Genomic DNA, 24,396 nt, shown 5'->3' with positions numbered 1-24,396 from the left:
AGATTCCCCGCAATGCAAGCACAGCTGTATCACCCTTATCTGATAATAACAACACAACCTGTTACTGAAGGTAGGAAGTCACTCTCTCATTGTGCAGAGTATCAAACATTTCCGTTTGCCTTCCAGCTAATATACCAGAATCTATTTTGAAAGAGAATTACTTCGCTGTGATTGGAGCTACTGTTGACATTTTTTCCATGTTTGTATAATTTGGGGTTTCTTAAACTCCATCTTTGACAATGTGTTTCTTTTTCTCTTTACCTAGACATGTCTCAACATCTATGTGTCATCTTCTATGGCTCTTGATTAATTTCTGGAAAATTTTTCTGTGGAGGTGGTCGTAGTTTATAGATTTTATAACCAGCACTAAATAAATGAACAGCTGTATTTTTCATCTCTAATTTATTCCAGCAGCAATTGGTTTTGTCATTTCATTGTGCCATTGCCATCACATCACAGGCCATCTATGGTAACATAGTGGCTGAGTTTATATTGCCAGATAAAATATCACACAAAAGTGAATCAGGATCTGCATCAGTATATGCAACATGGCTGTACACTCATAAACATTCTGAACAGTGTTGCTCACATTGTTTACGAGTGTATAGCATTTCCTATTTACGTGCTGATACTGGTTTGCTTTTGCATGGTATTTTGTCTGGTAATATAAGATAAGCTGAAACTGGTTGCCTCTGGAATAAATCAGAGATGAAAATACAGCTGTTGGTTTATTTATTGGCTGTCACCCTAACATCCCTCCTAGCAAGGATCAATGAAGTGAAATTAGTGTATAGCTTTCCATGTACTTCACTGTTTGTGTTGAATGATATTTGCAATCCTTGTTTACTTGGAATGTTCCCCAACCACTGAATATTTTTCTTTGATTTTTTATTTTATTTTTCAGTTCATTTATTATTTGTGTTCTGAATATTTTCTCTCTGGCTATCTGGTGTATTGTGTTTACTTCATGTCTATAGCTGAGTTTGCCCAGTGAAGTTCTGTTAAATCTGTGTAGTGTGTATCTGACACTTGAATTTCTATGTGTCAGGGGATGACCAAAAACATTATGTTTTCACATAATTGTACCAGGATATTACACTGTATTGTTTTGGATGTCTAATTTCAGGAATATTTTGTTTTTAGTGTGGTTCAGAAAAATGTTTGCGTGTAGAGACCATAGGTGAGCCCATTGCTAGGCTTTCTTTTTGTAAATAGATCTCCTTGTTGAAAGTGAAGTAATTCTATTCTGTTGAAATCCTTAGAGTGGCTTTAATTTCATCCAAGCGTGCATTTTTTACATACACATGATTGTGCAATTGTTCTTTAATAATGCTCATTGTTTGCCCTGTTGCCACATTTGTGTAGATGGATGAGATGTCAAAAGATGGAAGCTTTGCTGTTGGTGGTACCTCGTATTTTATCTTTTCTGTCAGTTCGTGGGTGTTTGGAGGTTCTATAGTTTGTGGAAGTGTACAATTTCTGTAATAATGTGTGCATTTGTCTAGCTAGATGAAATGGTGCATTTTTGAAGTTAATTTCTAATCTAATTAGACATTTTTGTTTATGTAGGTTTGGTAGACAACTTAGAAAGGATGGTTTGGAGTTGTTTTGGATGTCTAATTTCAGGAATATTTTGTTTTTAGTGTGGTTCAGAAAAATGTTTGTGTGTAGAGACCATAGGTTAGCTTGAACTTTTGTGATGGTAAATTTTGTAAGTTTTTAGAAGTTTCTGTACATAGTATTTTAAATAAAGTGGAGTATAAATAAACCCAAATTTAATTAAAAAACACAGATAAAACATCAACAGGAGCTTCCAACCCCAGAACATTCATTCTCTCCAAGTCATGGTAAGCATTTCCCACAAAACGCTACACAAATTCAAAACCGCAACAGTAGAGGTGCACAAAATTATCATCAACATTATTTGTGACAAATTCTGTCAGAGTACTAATATAATTCCTGGTTTTATAGAAGTCAGCGTAAACAGTCAAGAAACCAAAAGAAACCAGAAATTCTGTGGTTAAAACGAGAAATTTGTTTCGTATATGCTAGAAAATAGCAACTTACTGTTCAGTTACGGAAACGACACCTTGAACTAGCTAATCTCATAAAAAATATCAGCTTATTTTAATGACATCACACAAGGTATCAAGTCATGCACAGAAACACTAATGCAATTGAGGAAAGAAACACAAGACAAGAAACTGAATCACATCATCAAATCCATAAACCCGAGAGTTAAGAAGACATGATGGGTGCCCAACTCACATTCCATGACTGACTTATCAATCTAGCTGCTGTAGTACTAACAAAACAAGAAGGAGAATTGCTTGAATAGGGGCCCAGAATCAATATAAATACAAACACAGCATTTGAAACAATAGAAAACCTGATCACAGAAACAGAACATATAATAAAACAGGAAGAAAAGTTGGAAAACCCAAATTCAGTGCCAACCTGACAAGGGAACTGGTAGTAGAACAGATAAAACACATACTCAAGATCCACATCAACTCAAAAATATAAACAGCAGAACAAAAAATTTCCAGAAAAGTGCACAAAAGTAAAAGAATATAAAGCAGCTAGCACCATAGCACATAAAAGAAATGCCCTTATGAGTGAAACGGTACATTAGCAAAGCAGAAAACTTCATACAACAATTTCATTAAATTAATCATTTATCCCACCATGAGGCACTAATGAAGCATACACAGACTGTATATGCCCCAGCACAAATGGGAAAGCTGGGAAACACCCAGAATTTTTTTGTTTTTTCATTTGGAATCAAACCAGTAAAAAGTGGGAATTTTTTATTGTTTTTGTTTTTGGTTAAATTTTTGTAATGTTTACTGGTAAGAACTGATAGTCTAATGAAGAATTTTACTTTAGCCCGCCAGTGCAAAATAATATTGTGGCAAAGAAACATAAACAAGAGAAGAACACCAAAATAAAATTGAGGTTGCAGTGGAAATGTGCCATTTACAACAACAAAACACAGTTCACCCACAGGTGTCTGCTGACAGCAAAATGTGTCAAAGGCTTCTGGATGAAGACAATGCAGTACTTCTTACTAGCTTTTTGTAGTGCTGTGTGGATGTAAACCTGATTAGAAATGCTATCTAACAGTATTGCGGAGTACAAATTAAAAAAATATATTTGTTAAAATCACCACATAGCAAAATATTAGAGTCCTATGAGTTGTAGAGTCTCGTTTTGAAATAAATTTATGCCAAGGACAGCTTTCTTAGTCTGCACTCCTTGTATCTCGATAGGATATGATAAAGCAGTTGCCCTAATTACACTAAAATTGTATGCCCCCTCCAAATATCATGCAGCAGTGCTGGACAGTCACATCCTATTTGTGTGCTTGCACTAGTTAAGTGATGTTGCTAATGGCCAACTACATCAGTGTCCTATGCTCTGAATATCTGCTATCATTGGCTGGCGAGATCATGTGGTGTGAGCTATGATTGAATGACAAAAGCACATCACAATCTCGATTTCAATGTTTCGGAAACTAATGTGCTGTGTTTGGCGGAATTCGTATTTATACTTTCGTAATACATCCTGAGCTTCATTGCCTAAAGCACAAGGAAGTTCTACACCAGTACCATTCAGGAAATTAATAAGTGTTACAGGTCCGAGGGAACGTGTACTGTCACTTAACATAGGAAAAGTTTATTTTTGCCCTGAAAAAAGTGTATTTTCACCCTGGAAATTTTTTTTTTCACCTGGGAAAAAGTATGTTTTTAATAATCTGGAATCTGGGAAAAATCTTCTTTTTTTTCTGTCCATGTGTACAGCCTGGTACAGAAACTTACAAAAACTTCAAAATTACCATCACAAAGTCCAAGCTAAATATATGACACAAAAGGACCCCAAAGCACCCAATCTAAATGGTCTACCAAAAATAAACAAACACAATTATCTGATTAGACCAATAAGTAACTTAAAAAATGTACCACGTTTGCACACAAATTACTACAGAAATTGCATGCTCCTTCAAACAATAGGAACCTACAAAACACCAGTGAATTGATGGAAAAGATAAAAGGCATAAGTATACACCAACAGCAAACCTGTTATCTTTTGACATCTCATCCATGTACACAAATTCGCAAATAGGAGAAACAGTGAGAATTTTTATTAAAGGACAACTGCAAAAACAAGGGAATGCAGCAAATGCACATAATATAAAATTAAACCTTTTCTAAAGATTGAAAGTTCCTGACAGATTAAAACTGTGTGCCGGACTGAGACTCGAAAGATTGTAACAGAATAGAACTATTTCAGTTTCAACAAGGAGTTCTGTTTACATATAGAATGCCCAGCACTGGCCTCAAGTATCAGTGGTCTACTTGTTAATGTATTTCTGAACCACGTTGAACACACACACATGCACACACAGGAAAAAATCACAATAAAAGTTTTCCCCCTGCAGCAGAACAAAAATGTTTTCACTAAACATTCAAAATTAGCACCATATAGTGAACAGACAAGCAGCAACAATAACATAGTGCCTCTCTATAAGTATGGCGACATAAGTGTTTGCCTGTATCCCATTTTTGTGTAAAAATCATGTGAAGATGGGCGAGAGTGAAGGACAGAAAGATGCGGAAATCAGTGTATGTACGCGGGTAAGTCAATTACTATCCACAAAGTAGTTGTAAAATTTTATTGTAATCAAATATGAAACTTACAAGAACATCATTTTTCGACATAGTCCCCTTGCATTTCAACACACTTGGTCCATCATTGTACAAGTTTCCTGAAGCCCTGATAAAAGGAGGTTCTCAGTTGAGCTGCGAGCCTGGAATGCACCGCTTCTTTCAATGTTTCGTCCAAGGCAAATTGATGGGTCCTTAATGCCTGTTTGAGTGGACCAAACAAGTGATAGTCAGAAGGGTCGAGATTGAGTATATATGGAGGATGATGCAGTACTTCAAATTCGAGTTTCTGGAGCGTTTCAGCAGTGTGGGCAGCAGTATGCGGACGGGCATTGTCGTGCAACAACACAACACCTTTTGACAGCAATCCTCAGTGTTTGCTACGAATTACAAGCTTTAGCCTGGCAGTAAGCATCTCACTGTAACGTACACTGTTTATTGTTGTGCCCCTTTCCCCATAATGTTTCAGTACTAGATCCTGTGCACCCCAAAAAACCGTAAGCATCAGTTTTCCTGCAGACGGTTGGGTCTTGAACTTTTTCTTGCATGGCGCATTTGGATGTTTTCATTCTATACTCTGCCATTTACTCTCCGGCTTGTAATGATGGATCCCTGTTTCATCACCAGTAATGATCCTGTCTAAGAAGTTGTCCCCTTCGTTACCATAGCGATCCAAATGATTTTTGCATATGTCCAAGCGCATTTGTTTATGCAACTGTGTGAGTTGTTTAGGGACCCATCTTGCACAAACTTTATGAAACCCAAGTCTGTTGTGGATGATTTTGTAGGCAGAACTGTGACTAATTCGCAGATGATCTGCCAGTTTGTCAATAGTTAATTGTCTGTCTAAGGGAATCATTTCACGTGAACACTCAATGGTTTCTTCATTTGTGGCGGTAAACGGTTGTCCGGCTCCTTCATCGTGCATAACACTTGTATGACCATTTCAGAATTTTTCAGTCCATTAAGAGATGCTACATTGTGGCAAAACACTGTTCTCTTACTGCACCAAAAGTCTTCGATGAATTTCAGCCCCTGATACGCCATATGATCACAAAAACAGATCACTGAACTTTGCTCTTCTTTGGTGCAAATAGACAATGGAGCAGCCATGATTAACAGCACAGCAGCGATAATGAAAGTAACCTAGCAACTTTAAAATTGCAAAGATATAACAACAAATAAACAAAGCATGCGTCATCAATGCAAAATGACAGTACTACCAAAATAAACAAAAATATAACTAAATTGCAGATTATAATTGACTTATTCTCATAATTGCAATAGGAAAGGTACACACTGAAGATGCACCTTTGAGTAGAAAATAAGTACAGTGACATCATAAAAACTATCCATGAAAAATTAATTTCAGAAATTAGCAAATTTCTTTATGACTACTTTGCAGATGTCATGCTGACAAAATGATGAAAGGCATAGAAACAAGCCAACCTGTAGCAGTCCATTTACACATGTAATGTAGTTTCAGATGAGCGATCAAAACAGACTAAACAAAATGCATATGTTATCATTTTTAGGACTAAAATAGAACAACTACTGTGACCTTTGTAATCAATTTTACATGAAAGAACTCAGAAGGTGACACATAGATGTCGAAACATGTTTGGGTAAATAGGAAAGGAAATACATTGAATTTTGCATTAGGTGGAATTTAAAAAGCACAAAACTGTTTCAGTAGTTTGGTATATTAATGTTGCAATTAAGTTCTGGATGGATATGGAACTTATAATAAATCAACTCTCAATAAATAAATCATGAACTGACCCAATCACTATCCCAAGCAAAAGGCAAGAGCAATCCAGCTATTGATGGAGTGGACTTCAAGAATCTATCAGACCTAGTACTTGGATAGAGAACCATACCATTTAAAAGTTGCTTTCAGAGTAAACGGTTACACTGTCAAAGTAATAAACAGAGAACTGCATCCTAGATGATCTGGAACTGTTGGCAAAAAATAAATGTTTACAATTTTCTCATCATGTGTAATATCAATCACTTACTGCATTAGAAGGGTTTTAAGGAAACATGGTGCTGACACTGTAATCAAATTAATAAAAAAAAGAAGTGCATAAATTCTTGAATTTTTAAAAGATCACCATTTTCTGCTAGCCATGGGAGGAACATACAGAATAACTGGCACATACAGTCAGGTATACTTTTGAACCAGGCTAACAAGATTTATTACCTTTTTGACACACTCAAGAGTGAATTTCAAACAGGCATCCCAGATAAAGCAGCAGTAGTTGACCATTCACAACAGCAGGGACCACCAAATACTGTTCCTTAAAAATAGAATTTTATCCAGATACGAATGTCACTATGTTACAAAGCAATAGAAGTTCAAAATCATGAAATCAACTTCAACAGAAAAGGATTATAAGCTTACAGTGACTTGTATACAACAAACACTCATGGTAATGTTGATGGAGAGAGAATGAATTCGTACTGCAACCTATATAAGGAAGGAACAAAACAAATTCTTGTTTACTATGAGCATCACATTTAAGCAAATGGCAACACAAAAATAAGTGTGTTACAGAAGATATGAGAAAGAAACAGAATGCTAGAATGAAATTTGAAATGTATCTTACGTCTCCTTGATTTTTGTATACATCTTGGTATGAGTTTCTAACTGATACACTTGAAGACAATCATTACAGAAATGGAAGTTGGAGCAAATGATGATGGAATGGAAGATATAATAATGAGAAAAGAATTTGACAGAGCACTGAAAGACTTAAATCAAAACAAAACCCCTGGAGTAAATGGCATTTCCACAGAATTATTGAGATCCTTGGAGAGCTACTCATGACAAAACTATTCCACCTGGTGTGCACGATATATGAGAATTTGAGAACTGTAAATATCCTCAGACTTCAATAAGTCCCTCCCTCCCTCCCTCCCTCCCTCCCACTCCCCCTCCCCAAACAAATGAACCAGCTGTAAGCAGTTTTGTTGATTAAATAGTTTAGAATCTTGTTTGGAAGTCTTGTTATTGTTCGTACATGTGTACTGGTAGACATAGATGCTGCACAGCTTCAAGGTGCGATGATGCTGGCAGTTTACTGTGCATTGTAGTATCTGTTGGCTCGGCAGTTTGTGTCCTAGCTTGAAGAAGGGAGATGTACCATCGGATAAAGAGCACACCCTAACAATGAACACATCACAAAAACAAGAAAGAGTCTCATTATCAGTCAGATCTGATGGAACTGTCAATTGTTACTATCAGATAGAGTTCATACAATTTCATGATGAGTGTGCATACTATAAGTGTATATGCATTGTTCCTTCATATCCACAGATTGTAACAGAAGATACAATATAGATATAACAACTTCAAAACTTCCAGATTCCAGCTCAAGAACAACTGCAGTGGAGAAAAAAATCTGAAACTAATTTAATCTAGATGGTTTTATTTAAACATTAAATTAAGAAACAATGGATGATAACAGCATTCTCCATTGGCATAATCTTGGGCATCCATAAATACTAACAGGAACACTCTGACTCATGCATACACAGTATTCTATTCTGTGAGAATAATGTGATTTACCACTGAAAGACTTAAGATGAAATGAGGCACTTACAGTATACAACACATTCTTAGAATGTTAAGATCTTTGGGAGGCCATGAAGGCTCCCCTTTGTGACGGAGTTTATAGAATGCAATATGTGAATGAGTGCAAAATTTCCTTAACTAGCTGTTCGTAAATGTGGTCCTCACACTTTTCTTTATTCGCATTGGTATTTCATCAAAAGTTGATGGATCTTAGATTGAGATAAGTATGGAATGCTCTTAGTATCTGACATATTTTGAAGTTATTTTCATTATATCTTTTTGTGAATACTATTTTAGCATTGTTAGACAGTTTGAGCATATCTTCCATCACAGAAACAGGATAATGCCTTAATGGAGCTACACTGCAAGTGTTTATCCATGGTAACATGAATTTCAACAGGGACATTCAGCAGGAGAAGTCATAAGGATATTTTTTAGCCCTTTTCATCTTGATAAGTAACACTTCCTTATAGTTATTGACAATCAACTTTGGACTGAGCTATTTCTACTTCTATATCTACATGATTACTCTGCAATTCACATTTAAGTGCTTGGCAGAGGGTTCGTCGAACCACAATCATACTATCTCTCTACCATTCCACTCCCCAACAGTGCGTGGGAAAAACGAACACCTAAACCTTTCTGTTTGAGCTCTGATTTCTCTTATTTTATTTTGATGATCATTCCTACCTATTTAGGTTGGGCTCAACAAAATATTTTCGCATTCGGAAGAGAAAGTTGGTGACTGAAATTTCGTAAATAGATCTCGCGGCGACGAAAAACATCTTTGTTTTAATGACTTCCATCCCAACTCGGGTATCATATCTGCCACACTCTCTCCCCTATTATGTGATAATACAAAACGAGCTGCCCTTTTTTGCACACCTGCTGCATCACTCCGAGCCATTGCACCCGTGTGCACGTGTGTGTGTGTGTTTTATGAGAACAGTTTCCTTTACTCTTAAATTATTTACATTCTGCCAGAACTTTATATGCTACATTTATTATAGTTGACATTTATTGATCCTAGGACTTTTCTTACAAAATTATAAATTCTGAAGAAAATTTATATTTTTTCAGTGCAAAATTATGTAGAAACATTGTAAGTACACTCCTGGAAATGGAAAAAAGAACACATTGACACCGGTGTGTCAGACCCACCATACTTGCTCTGGACACTGCGAGAGGGCTGTACAAGCAATGATCACACGCACGGCACAGCGGACACACCAGGAACCGCGGTGTTGGCCGTCGAATGGCGCTAGCTGCGCAGCATTTGTGCACCGCCGCCGTCAGTGTCAGCCAGTTTGCCGTGGCATACGGAGCTCCATCGCAGTCTTTAACACTGGTAGCATGCCGCGACAGCGTGGACGTGAACCGTATGTGCAGTTGACGGACTTTGAGCGAGGGCGTATAGTGGGCATGCGGGAGCCCGGGTGGACGTACCGCCGAATTGCTCAACACGTTGGGCGTGAGGTCTCCACAGTACATCGATGTTGTCGCCAGTGGTCGGCGGAAGGTGCACATGCCCGTCGACCTGGGACCGGACCGCAGCGACGCACGGATGCACGCCAAGACCGTAGGATCCTACGCAGTGCCGTAGGGGACCGCACCGCCACTTCCCAGCAAATTAGGGACACTGTTGCTCCTGGGGTATCGGCGAGGACCATTCGCAACCGTCTCCATGAAGCTGGGCTACGGTCCCGCACACCGTTAGGCCGTCTTCCGCTCACGCCCCAACATCGTGCAGCCCGCCTCCAGTGGTGTCGCGACAGGCGTGAATGGAGGGACGAATGGAGACGTGTCGTCTTCAGCGATGAGAGTCGCTTCTGCCTTGGTGCCAATGATGGTCGTATGCGTGTTTGGCGCCGTGCAGGTGAGCGCCACAATCAGGACTGCATACGACCGAGGCACACAGGGCCAACACCCGGCATCATGGTGTGGGGAGCGATCTCCTACACTGGCCGTACACCACTGGTGATCGTCGAGGGGACACTGAATAGTGCACGGTACATCCAAACCGTCATCGAACCCATCGTTCTACCATTCCTAGACCGGCAAGGGAACTTGCTGTTCCAACAGGACAATGCACGTCCGCATGTATCCCGTGCCACCCAACGTGCTCTAGAAGGTGTAAGTCAACTACCCTGGCCAGCAAGATCTCCGGATCTGTCCCCCATTGAGCATGTTTGGGACTGGATGAAGCGTCGTCTCACGCGGTCTGCACGTCCAGCACGAACGCTGGTCCAACTGAGGGGCCAGGTGGAAATGGCATGGCAAGCCGTTCCACAGGACTACATCCAGCATCTCTACGATCGTCTCCATGGGAGGATAGCAGCCTGCATTGCTGCGAAAGGTGGATATACACTGTACTAGTGCCGACATTGTGCATGCTCTGTTGCCTGTGTCTATGTGCCTGTGGTTCTGTCAGTGTGGTCATGTGATGTATCTGACCCCAGGAATGTGTCAATAAAGTTTCCCCTTCCTGGGACAATGAATTCACGGTGTTCTTATTTCAATTTCCAGGAGTGTATGACACTGTAGTAAGAAGATAGTGTAACATGCTCTTTGCCCTAATGCATTTATTTAAGATGCTAAGAAATAACTATCTATGTCAAAGACTCATTAACTGAACTGCAATAAAGCAAGGAAAGTTTAAAACTCTAATGCTGACCAAAGCACAGTTTTGGTAATCATCCAGGCACTGATCTGCAGGTGGATGCCAGCACTTGGTGAATACCATGACACAATGCTGGATCAGCATATTGCTATAAACTTCCACTTTATGGCATTGAATGCAGGTACGTAGGCTCGTGTTGTTAAAATAAAAAGGGGAGTAGAAAATATCATTTTCTGACTCTTACGATATTTTGTCATAATTGAAATTGTAATAATATTGAGATGTCTCCCTTGTCATTAATTCATAATCGTCTATTTATGTACTGAAATTTCTGGCCTTTGGTATCCGACAGTTCAAAAATGTCCCAAAAGCTTACTGAGAAGTGATATCATACACTGTAGCATCTACTATTTTGTCAGTGTCATTTGTTTCCAAAATATATGGTACTGCTGTTGTGTGATTCTTCATCATATGAGACACGGCATATTCATTTTACTTAAAATTATTTCTTGCTCTAGGTGTTCGGGTGAAATAGTTTTTAGTGTAATAACGAGAATATGTAAGAAAACGTATTGAATGACTGAGAATAAACATTCTAATTCTAATTACTGCTAATTTTCTCTCAATTTATTCTTTCTGTACTTAATCTATCTGTGTGTTTTAATTCATCCAGGTTTTACATTCGTGGAATTTTTATATGGTATATGGACTAATAGCCTGGGGCTCATTTCTGATGGTTTCCACATGCTATTTGATTGCTCAGCACTTGTCATGGGACTACTTGCTTCAGTAATGGCACACTGGAAGCCAACAAAAACCTTCTCATTTGGGTAAATGTCACTTTTCCACCACCTTGTATGGTATTTTTATCTTTGAAACTGTAGATATAAACTTGTGTTTGTTTGTGAAAAAATTACCATATATCATAAAAAAATACTGCTGTGGTCACTAATGGGAAATAATGATTTAAGCTGTTATATTTTCATTTTGTTACATTAACATTTTCTTGCTGTTAGCAGTTCTTCTATAACAGTTTTTGACTGAGACTGGAAACTTAAAAGAAGCTATAGATGAGATGCATAAAATTACAGAAAAGGCCATTTTAGTAACACAATTGAGAGTTAGTACTCAAATGCTTTCTTCTTCTTCTTCATTTTCTTCTTATTCTTGGAATGAAGTACTCTGGATACTATTCTGATCCTATTTTTCATAGCCACAAGTACTGGTCCTATTGTAGTGGATGCCACAATGCCATTATACACCTCTTTATATGTGACCAGGAGCTGGTGTACCATATTTCTTCTTCCATGTACGTTTTAATTGGATAGCTGCACATAAGTATGATCTCTCATTTATGCAAGTTGTTGTTGGGAATATTTATTGTTAGTATCCAGACAGTTTTTGTAATTTGAACAAGATGTAAGATAACAGCCTCCAAACAATGTTTATTTATTTTTTTGCTATATTGTCAAGCAGAGAGAATCAATACTGCCACACTGGTACTAGTGTTACTCCCCGAATTCAGACTAGTAAACCTCAAATACATTGAAGTTGTTATTATGGAAACTATTTTCACTCGGAGCCCTTTTAATCATAATAAGCATTATACTTTCCAAGAGAAGATCACTTATAGCATCTTTTCCATAAAATATCAAATACTCTGCTGTGAAATTTACCTCATCAGAGTATAGCCAGACCAAAGAGTTCATTAGCTTTGTCTTTTATATAGACTCCATTATTCCAATCACTTTTCTTTCTGAAAGAGGTGTTCTTCCTTTACCGAAAACCAGAAATGTTGAGTGTTGATAGGCACACACAACTCAAGGAAAAGTTGCTAGATTCAGTGTTATCCTTTAACAAACTAATCACACACACACACACACACACACACACACACAGAGAGAGAGAGAGAGAGAGAGAGAGAGAGAGAGATGTGCCAGCTGTATTGGCAATGCCAGTGCTATATTGTGACAGTGGGCAGAGTCAGGAGGGGGATGGGGTTTGAAGAAGAAGAAGAAGGAGGCAGGATGTAAAGAAAGGAGAAGGACTGGGGTTGGATGGCTAGCGGCTCAGAGGGATGCTGGTTTGCCAGCTAGGAATGTGGGAGGGAAGGATGGCAGGTACAGTTGTAGCGATCAGTAGGAAGCATCACATGCTGCGACAGGACATAGGAAGGGAAAGTGTAGGTGGAGGATGTGGAGACAGTACATTACCTGGGTTTGAGGCCAGGACAATTACAGGAATGGAGGATGTGTTGTAAGGACAACTCCTATCTGCGTAGTTCAGAGGCCGGTGGTGGAGGGAAGGATCCAGATGATCTGAGTTGTGAAGCAGCCATTGAAATTGAGCATGTTTTGTTCAGCTGCTTTTTGTGCCACTGGGTGGTCAACTTTGTTCTTGGCAACAGTTTGGCAGAAGCCATTCATCCTGGTGGACAGCTGGTTGGTAGGCTTCACTACCATTGTGATTAGTCACAGTGGCTACCTGACAGAAGACCTTTGCCAACTCTGACTACTCCACCTACAAGCTCTGCAAGTGTGATCGCATCCCAGAAGTCCAACATAATCTCCAATCCACTCTGAAATCCATAGGCTCTTCCCAGAACCCCCTAACCTGAGTCCATCTCCCTCCTCTCCCCAACATCCTTCAGACTCCAAACCAACTACATCACTCCACATACACCTTACTAACTTTATTGTAACTCCCAAGTTAAATACCCACGCTTTCCTTCATCGAAAATAATGGTGGCAACAAAGCCTAATGTTGGAGGAATAATGGACTGCTACAAATTCATCAGGCAATAAACCATGCCACTCGAACTGTCAACACAATTGGCACTGCTAAGAGTATCCTACGACTTCCAAATTGCTGGTAACGGGTTATACACAATGCCGGTGACTACTTTGAATGTCAGTAAAACTTTGAAACTATTTTGTATGACATTATCCGCTGGCTGGCTACACTATCAGTTCCATAAAACATTTTTACTAGACAAATATTGTCATTCACATAGTCAAATGCCTTTGGCAATTCATTTAAAATACTGACTGCCCTCTTTTGTTTTTTAATGCTTGTAAAATTTGGTGAGTGAATGTATAAATTGGCATTCTCAGTTGACCACTTTTTTTTAATCCATACTGTAATTTATTAAGGATTTCATTGTTATTCAAGCTAGAGTACATCACATTAGCAAAAAAATTTGGAAAAGTGTATCAGTAGTGAAATGGGTTGGTAGCTATTGACGTCTATCTTGTCTCATTTCTTATACAGGGATTTCACAGTGGCATTCTATTTTCCAGTAAAAATTCTCTGTGTCAACGATGTACGAGGCTTATTTTTTTAACTAAGTACTGTTTAGAAATAAAAATAAAACAAATAGACTTTTCTTAGCAATTTTATTTTTACATGAAAGCCTGTACTTTAACCACCAATGTTAAGGTATTTATCATATTGCACAACCAGCTTTGAATATCATCCTCGCAGAAATATTCTGTCTGAGCATAACTTTCGATAATTTAACATTCTGCAACCATTCCGTAAAGCACACTTCTTGACACTTGAGGGAACTCATTACATAATGATGAAATCGAAAGCACCTGTTCTCTCTCACTTGTTCATCAACTTTCCCCACCAAATTGTCTGTAATGATTGAAGGTCACCTGCTTCATTCCCCATAATGCACATTTGTATGGTCATCTTTAAAAGCACTCATCTACTTCCTTACCACCCCAATGCTCATAGATGTCAAAATGTTTGCTGTATGCAATTGTTACAGAACATTTAAATTATTGAAATTTTTGCTCAGGCAGCATATTTCTATGAGGATGCTATTCAGAGCTGTTGTATGACATGAACAGTGCCTTAATATTAGCAAGAGTTATGAAGGAAAGTAAACTCAAGAACAGGCCTGCACATAAAAATAAAATTACCAAGAAAAGTTTTCTCATTTCATTTTTATTTTTTTAACATGGTGCTTAAAAAACATGCCTCGTATTACATATTTCAGAAAAGACATCACTTGTTATATCAGAACAAGTCTTTAGTACTATGGTGGCAACAGCAAGAAATCCATATGAGTTTTTATGTGTGAGAGAATAAATAACCTTCTTAATTTCTGACAGAGAAATGGATGAGGTATCCAAGTGATTGAATTATATGTAAGTTTCTTTGTCAATGTACTGCTTCGATTTTCCAATTTTTTCATTGTTTGTATTCTTTAAAGTTAGCATGTAACTTTTCAGACACTTTCTTGTAAAAATTCAGTTGTGTTTGAAACAGATTTAACTCACACTAAAAATATGTGGCCATGAAGCGGAGTAATCAATTTCTCTTTGTACTGAAGTCATGCATTTAACAGATTTAAATGTTTTTTTAATGTCAGTCAAAAATGGAAAATTAGGTAATCAATCTGAGTGGTTTAATTCAGAGAAATTTCAGTTCTTTACATAAAAGGAAATTTCAGTAAAGAAAGTAATAAATTATGAGAGACAGAGTTGCTGGCCAGTGCTTAGATTTAGGAATTGAAATGTGGTGTACTGCCAACAGACACATGTAAAAGTGATACGCTTCCAGACACCAGAATGAGAGGAGTCCGCTTATATTGAGGGAGAGGGTAGATGAAGATGAAGTGAGAAGTATCAAAGAGAGTAGGTCAGATATGGTGTATTGGTAAGCATTGTGCCAGCATCTCTCCAGAACTGATATGGGCAAAATGAAAAACTAAGATGTATTAGAGGGAAGAGGAGTGAATAGTGCAGTTAAGAATTATGGAAAAAATGAGTCTTGGCCTGTCCTTTCTTTTTAACATTTCCCAACACATTTCTGTCTCCTCCCCATCAAAGTAACTATTAGTTGTGAAATCTAGACAGTGTGCCCCTTTTACTATTATATGTGTATCACCAGTACTATACATTTCACATCTTGAAGGTAAGTACTGGTCAGCTGTTCTGTCTCCTAACTCATTAGAATGACAATCTTTGTCAGATACACACGTTTCCTAAGATCTTCTCTCACTAACTAATATTAATATCTGCCTTGTTACGTATACTGCAAATTCAACAGCAGGTACAATCTCTATATGTCTTATCTCACAGAATTGTACACACTCACAAATCTCATTCCATAGCTACTATTAGCATTCCTTGTTCTTTGTGATACCAATGCAGTTTTTGTTGTTGGATACTACTACAATCTGTGCAAGAGTGATATATTCTTAGCATGAGGATGCTCTTCAACACTGCCTCAGTGCTGCACTAACTCATTGATCTGTCAGTATGATCTCTTGTGCTTGCAGATAAACTCAGTGGGGATTGGGTAAAGCATATGCACTTCAGTGACCACTTCCTGATTTGATTTCACATATCTGAGAAAGCAGCACTTAATTTAAATTACTGAGATGGATACTCGGAAATACTGCCTAGGTGCTGTACAGTCAACTGCCTGCATTTGAACACTAAGACTCTTAAGTGATTTGAATATGAGGGTATCACAGTATGGGCATAATTTTCCATGCTATTGATGCACCATTCAGACTAACTCCAATGGCAACCAGTTCAGTGGTGAACTGAGAAATGCTGTCTTTTTTTTTTTTTTTTTTTTTTTTTAAATGGTTCAAATGGCTCTGAGCACTATGGGACTTAACATTGATGGTCATCAGTCCCCTAGAACTTAGAACTACTTAAACCTAACTAACCTAAGGACAGCACACAACACCCAGCCATCACGAGGCAGAGAAAATCCCTGACCCCGCCGGGAATCGAACCCGGGAACCCGGGTGTGGGAAGCGAGAACGCTACCGCACAACCACGAGATGCGGGCTGCTGTCTTTTATTAGTGATAGAAAGTCAAGGTGCAAGTTAATTTCACAGAACCCTGCAACTTCTAGATTATGTTTGCAGAACATTTTCATGCCATTTATATGAAGCAAACCTTCAAGTCAGGAGTTCGTGAGGGTTGTAAATAACTCCTCCAAATCTGTATTGTATTGGTAATCTTCAGAAGGATTTTTGTATAATGAGCAGGTTCACAGACTCTGTTAAAGACAGAAACAAATGTCTCCAACTACCCCAGATGACACTGCCCATATTTTGTCAGAATATTTTATTGTAATTTTTGTTATTATCAACTATGATTTGACATTTTAATTCATTATTCAGTAATAAAGAATGGTGCTGTTTATATCATTTCTACCTGCAAATATAGCCTCACCTGCCTTGTTTTCATTAGGGGAGGGCTCTACATTGTCTGTGTTATGTAAACAGTGCAGGGCATAATAATATTTTATATTTTTGCTACTAAGGACGAGTCCTTCAGCCTTGTATAAACCTGCGGATGTTGCCATAGCCTTATAGAACCTCAGAATTGCTTTCTTCCATACTTTTGTTTCTGAGCATTGAGCTTACAATGCAACATGATCTGAAAAATTTTCAGTTTTCTTTCCATTATGAAATTCTTCAAAAGGTGAGTCTGTGCAGTGAAGGAAAGTAAATTGGCTGACCTGCTTAATGAATTTGTTGTTAATAAGCAACTTGCAATAGACTTGAAATGGACCACAAAATGTCATGGAATTTCTTTTTTTAAACATTGTAGCATATCTTCAGAATGTGAAACTTGAATATGGAAGGCACAACAATTCCTTCTACTTGTTTAAAATAGCTTCTTAAATTGAAGAGTAATAGATGATTGCAAAATTTATTGAATGGTTTCCATTCAGTGTAATGTGCTGAATTTAATCAGTCAGATATTATTTGCGCCAGTTATATGTTTCTAAACATATGGTGATTTCTTGCTAACTGTCAGTTACATATCACAGAAGGATCTAGGAGTTTATGGATACATCTCTGGTTTTAAATTTTTTGCTAATGAATACATGTGTGTCCTTTCTCATTGACTAAATTCAGTTTTCAGTTAATACAGTTTTGGAACAAGTTACAGAAAATCTAAATTTTATAGACATGTGAATCTCCCATTTCATGATAAGCATGGTTTTTTTTCCACATTGTATGAACCTGAAATAGTATTATTCCTTACAAAAATAGCTGCAGCTTGCAGTGAGTAAATGGGACTGGTCACAGGATCACATTTGACAGCCCTATTTTCGGCTCCATCTCTAATAACCTTGATGCTGATGGAATGTTGGAATATGCATTGCTTCCGTTTTCATATTTCTAGTTGCCTCTGCAATGGTATTGTTGGTATGCAACTAATACCAACTCCTGCGTGCCAGGAATATTATATTGTGGTGGTTCATCAACATTACTCAGAAGAGATGTTACCTTCTGGTATTTGTGCAGAGAGTTTTCATTATTCAAGGAGTTGCAGTAAACAGTAATGCCATACCAAGATTGAAACAAATCACCACTGTGACCTTTCAGGAGACATAGGATTCTTGTTAACTTCAATTGATTTAAATAAAGCAGTGAACCGCAAAGCATGCTTTACATCTTTGGTTTATAATCTTTTAGAGAAGACAATCTTTTACTTAATTATATGCTGATATGTTAAATAAGAGCATACCACGGCTGTTCTACAGCATGTTCAGAAAGTGAATGACAGTTTGGTACCAGAAGTGACTACGAGGTTCAGAGTCTCTCTCTCTCTTTTCCTTCCTTCCTTCCTTCCTTCCTTCCTCCCTCCTTTGTGCTCTTTGGAGATGTAACTGTTCATTTTGGAAAACTTTTCAGTTCCGTCATGGAGCTTCATTCATCATTTGTGATTTCACCTACAAAGAGAGTGATTGCAAGTCATGCCTGAAAGCTCCTACGAGTTAACTGTAACATTACATTATAGCACCAAGCCCCTCATTTTTCAGCTATTTCTATGCTTAGATTACAGATAACATACAAGTGTCCTGATACAATTAAAAATGTTTTCTGGTGTGTAGTTAGTAATGGCTTGTGGAACAAAAATCCAAATGTAGAGATGTGAAATATGGTAATCACAGCCATGTACTGACAGGTATCTCTTGAATATCTCGTGAATAACACAACAGAGTCCTTGTACTTAGCAGTGCAAATCAATAAACGCATCAGTCAAAATTTTCATTCATAACTTTTCCAAAATGTATACCATCTGTTGATTTATGGAGCAATAAATTGATTACACAAGTTTCATTAGCCATTGTAACAGTCATGTGTATTTCATCATTACAGTCTTGTTGTTTGTTACATTATTTATACATATAAAGTTATTAGGAGACATACATGAGATATCTAAGAATATGAATTAAAAGGATGTATTACACAAACCGGGTAATGACTGTAATTACAAAAAACTGATGATGGAATGGAAGCTATGAAGTGTTAGTGTGATTGAGTAAAAAGGGAAAAGGAACTAACTGGGAGGATGACAGGTATTACAGTCATGTACAGGTTTGAAAGATTCCAGAAACCTGCATGTGATATAAAAGTATAGCACAAAATGTTGTAGGAAAGTTCTTGTAGAATGTAAATACTTTAGGATTGAAGGAGGTCATTCACAAGAAAGCAGAAGCAATGAGTTGCTGATAGGCCCACACTAAAGAAAGAGAACATACTAGCTTTTGGAGTTATCCTTTGACAAACTAGAGTAGAAAACACACACTCACTCTCCCTCTCTCTCTCTCTCTTACAAGGTAGGCATTGAGAGAGAGAGAGAGAGAGAGAGAGAGAGAGAGAGAGAGAGAGAGTGTTTTGGTTTTTTCTACTCTAGCTCATCAACAGGTAAATCTGAAAACCAGCAAGTAGTCTTCCTTTTGTGTATGGCTATCGACAACTCAATGCTTCTGATTTTTGATGAGTGGTCTCCTTTAATCTTAAAGTGTATACCACAAAAGGAATACTTAAATAATATTTTTAATGGACACATAAGAGAAGAGTACTGAAGGGAGTGTGATTAACAAATGAAAAATCGAATGTTTGGTATGCTGTGTATGAGGCTTTTGCTTATTAATGTCTTATATATGTGATAAAGAAACAATGTGAAATGAGTATATGTGACTGTGATGAATTTTCTATTTTCAGCTACAGTCGTGTGGAGGACCTGTCAGGTTTCGTAAATGGGCTATTCTTGTTGGTAATTTCAGTTCTTGTATTTTCTAAAGGTGTGAGTAGACTTGTGGATCCTCCAGCTATTAACACACAACGATTGCTTGCTGTGTCAGTAGCTGGACTTATTGTCAACCTTGTTGGAATTTTAGTGTTCAGGTTAGTAAAAATTTGTAACTCAATTGAAAACTTTTTATTCTACAGATTATCAGTTAATATTCAAATTGCAGTTCATTCATTCAGTCAGTCAGTTACTCAGCTTACCATTATCCACAGACCATATTTTGTAAATCCCATATTGATGGAGGCTCTTACAGGGATGTGGAACAAGCCAAGTTAAACATTAATAGTCAGAAACAACCACTGCTTGCTACTTCTGTAAAATGTTATAACAACAAATTATGACTAGCTCTAATCTACCTAAACTGATAATTATTGGAATTACTTTCAGACTACTTTATAGGTATATGTTGAAAAACAATTACCTTGGAAAACAGAATTACTCTTCTTACTCTTCTCAGCTTCTGAGTTTATATAATACTTTAAATAAAGGATTTATGCAACTTTACACATACCGTGGTTTATACACTGATCAGCCAGAACATTATGATCACTGACCTATCAATATAAACCTGTCCAGGCAATAGCAGCATCACCTAGCAAGGAATAACTGGTAGTCAGACACACGCCTGGTGCATCTAGTATCAGTGAGTGTGCTGTGTGAGTGTGCTGTCCGTGTGTACAATGGAGAAGACGTGCAATCCGTCTGAGTTTGATCGAGGGCAGATTGTAATGACCCAGAGGCTTAGCACCAGCATTTCAGAAACTACACGACTTGTCGGGTGTTCGTGGAGTGCTGTGATGGATGTCTTCAACACGTGGCAAAACCGAGGTGAAACCACGTCCAGATGTCGTGGGGTTGCATGGTCACCCCTCATTACAGATGCCGTAGGCTGGGCAGACTGGTAAAACAGGCCAGGTGGCAAACTGTTTCAGAACTAACAACAGACTTTAATGCTGGGCAGAGTACAAGTGTGTCTGAACACACAGTGCAGTGAATACCCATAATGATTGGCCTCCGCAGCCAACGACTCATACATGAGCCAATGTTTCATCAAAAACTATGACTGAAATGGGCACATGACTATCTGAACTTAATGTTGGCACAGTGGCAGACCATTGCACATTCTGATGAATACTGATACCTTTTTCATTGTGACAATGGGAGGGCATGAATCCATTCTCGTCCAGGGGAACAGCACCTTGACATCTGTACTGTGGGATGGTGACAAGCTGGTGGCAACTACATTATGCTCTGTCGTACTTTCACATGGGCATCCATGGGTCCAGTGGAGCTCATGCAAGGCACCATGATTGCCAAGGAGTATCATACACTGGTTGCAGACCACATATACCCCTTCATGGAAATTGTTTCCTGGCAGCAGCATATTTTTCTGCAAAATAATGAGCCACGTCACAAGGACAGGAGTGTGATGTAGTGGTTCGAGGAACACAGAGGCAAGTTTCCATTGATGTGCTGGCCCCCATCTCATCAAATCTGAACTCGATTGAACACATCTAGGATGTGATTGAACTTGGTGCCAGAGCTCATCGCCTCCATTCCCAGTGTTTATGGGAATTAGATGATGTTGTGGACTGGCAAGACAGCCAATCCACAGTGACGGGTAACCGAATGGCACGCGCTTAAACTCACGCAGGCTGGCGTGAGGTCTGAAACAGGATACGTAATGAATGCTATAAAGAAAAGTATGTAGCTTCTGGAATACTTAACTTTAATCCACAATTGGTGACATTGGTCTTGTTACTGTACATGCTTCATTAGATACATAGCAAAGGATAATTGGCGCCTTGCTAGGTCGTAGCAATTGACTTAGCTGAAGGCTATGCTAACTATCGTCTTGGCAAATGAGAGCGTAACTCTCAGTGAACCTTTCCTAGCAAAGTCGGCTGTACAACTGGGGCGAGTGCTAGTAAGTCTCTCTAGACCTGCCGTGTGGCGGCGCTCGGTCTGCAATCACTGATAGTGGCGACACACGGGTCCGACGTATACTAATGGACCGCAGCCGATTTAAAGGCTACCACCTAGCAAGTGTGGTGTCTGGCGGTGACGCCACAGATGACGTGTGTACGGATGTGGTGCCCACTCCTTCCATCGACCTGCCGAAGTCTCAATGCTTCTATACCCCTGTTATCCATGCCCATAGGTGGACATACCAGCTATTAGGTAGGTGATCATAGTGTTCTGACTGATCAATGTATTCTGGAAAATTACGATTTATCTAATACAAATACTGGCATTAGGCAGGATGTGCATTTTTAAGTCAAAGTATGCTGCTAAATTGTAGAATGGTGGCTGAGGAGGTATTCTTTTACTTTGTCTTTAAATATTTGGAGATTTCTGACTTTTTGCCTGGTGTTCATTGGCAAGCTGGCACCAGAATATAAAACTCATTCTGAACCCTAGGAAGATATGCATAATCTATATGGAAATTATTTCTGCTTCTAGTAATGAAAAGTAGCTTTTGTTAGTTGTTTTCCATAGCTTTGATGAATCAAAGAAATAACATATTGATTAGTAATCAAAATGTCCTCAGTCCTGGATTCAAAATCTGCCATCACTTAAATTTTGATTAATAATGAGCATTGGCGGCCGAAGACTTCTGGCGTAAGAAGTCACCCTCATTCTGCCAACACACTTGTCAAAGAGGGCAGAGGAGCAGACAGAGGTTCAGTGCACTCTCTTGTTGTTGGGGTGGGAAACTGTCACTAAAGGTGGAAAAATCAGCAATGATCAATGGCATGAGGATGCAGAAAGCAATGGATACCACTGCATTAAAGACACATAATGTTTATCCACAGGACATGTGGCCTGTAATTGAAAAGGGTCATGATGATCTCTCCATTGGCAAAACATTCTGGAATAGTCCTCCATTCAGATCTCTGGGAAGGGACTGTCAAGGGGGAGGTGACCATGAGAAAAAGACTGTGTAGTTGGGAAGCTGGAGAATCTGAAAAGTGAAATGCAAAGACTCAATCTAAATATAGTAGGGGTCAGTGAAGTGAAATGGAAAGAAGACAAAGATTTCTGGTCAGATGTGTATAAGGTTATATCAACAGCAGCAGAAAGTGGTATAATGGGAGTAGGACTCATTATGAATTGGATTGTAATGGAGAGAGTGTGTTACTGTGAACAGTACAGTGATAGTATTGTTCTCTTCAGAATCATCAGCAAACCAACACTGACAAAAATAGTTCAGGCATACATGGTGATATCACAAGTTGAATATGAAGAGGTAGAGAAAGTATATGAGGATATTGATAGGATAATACAATAGGTAAAGGGAGATGAAAATCTAATAGTGATGGGGACTGGAATGCAGTTGTAGGGGAAGGAGTAGAAGGAAAGATTACAGGAGAATATCAGCTTGGGACAAGAAATGAGAGAGGAGAAAGTCTAATTGAGTTCTTTAATAAATTTCAGGTAGCAATAGCTGATTCAAGAATCACAAGTGGAGGGGGTATACTTGGAAAAGGCCAGGTGATACAGGAAGAATTCAGTTAGATTATATGATGGTCAGACAGAGATTTCAAAATCAGGTGTACCCAGGAGCATATATAGATTCAGATCACAATGTAATAGTGACGAAGAGTAGGCTGAAGTTTAAAAGATTAGTGAGGAAGAATCAATACACAAAGAGGTGGGTTACAGAAATAGTAAGGAATGATAAGATACACTTGAAGTTTTCTAAGGCTATAGATACAGCAATAAGGAATAGCTCAGTGTACAATACAGTTGAAGAGGAATGGACATTTCTAAAAAGGCCAATCACAGAAGTTGGAAAGAAAAACATAGGTACAAAGACGGCAACTGTGAAGAAACCACGGGTAACAGAAGAAATACTTCAGCTGATTAATGAAAGAAGGTTCAGGAATACAGAAATACAAAGTCGCTGAGGCATGAAGTAAATATGAAGTGCGCTGGCCGGTGTGGCCAAGCGGTTCTAGGTGCTTCAGTCTGGAACCGCATGACCGCTATGGTCGCAGGTTCGAATCCTGCCTCGGGCATGGATGTGTGTATTGTCCTTAGGTTAGTTAGGTTTAAGTAGTTCTAAGTTGTAGGGGACTGATGACCTCAGATGTTAAGTCCCATAGTGCTCAGAGCCATTTGAACCAAATATGAAGTGCAGGGAAGCTAAGATGAAATGGTTGCATGAAAAATGTGAAGAAATCAAAAACGAAATGATTGTCAGAAGGACTGACTCAGTATATAGGAAAGTTGGAACAACATTCGGTGAAATTAAAAGCAGGGGTGGTGACATTAAGAGAGCAATGGGAATTTCACTGTTAAATGCAGAGGAGAGAGCAGACAGGTAGAAAGAGTACATTGAAGGTCTTTATGAGGGGCAAGATTTGTCTGATGTGATAGAAGAAGAAACAGGAATCATTTTAGAAGAGGTAAGGGATCAAATGTTAGAATCAGAATTTAAG

The 24,396-nt window shown here is 38.5% G+C and overlaps 1 protein-coding gene across 1 annotated transcript in view; it reads left to right on the top strand.

Annotated features, from left to right (window-relative positions):
* Positions 1-24,396, top strand: part of LOC126480793 (zinc transporter 5-like) — a 258,821-nt gene that overhangs the window by 203,588 nt on the left and 30,837 nt on the right. The window contains exons 9-10 of the mRNA XM_050104106.1: positions 11,538-11,694; positions 19,864-20,046. Coding sequence (XP_049960063.1) covers positions 11,538-11,694; positions 19,864-20,046 — 340 coding nt within the window. The remainder of the gene's footprint in view (positions 1-11,537; positions 11,695-19,863; positions 20,047-24,396) is intronic.

Source organism: Schistocerca serialis, chromosome 5 (genome assembly GCF_023864345.2).
Source record: "Schistocerca serialis cubense isolate TAMUIC-IGC-003099 chromosome 5, iqSchSeri2.2, whole genome shotgun sequence".
Classification (NCBI taxonomy): Eukaryota; Metazoa; Arthropoda; class Insecta; order Orthoptera; family Acrididae; genus Schistocerca; species Schistocerca serialis.
This window is presented reverse-complemented; position numbering and strand designations above follow the sequence as displayed.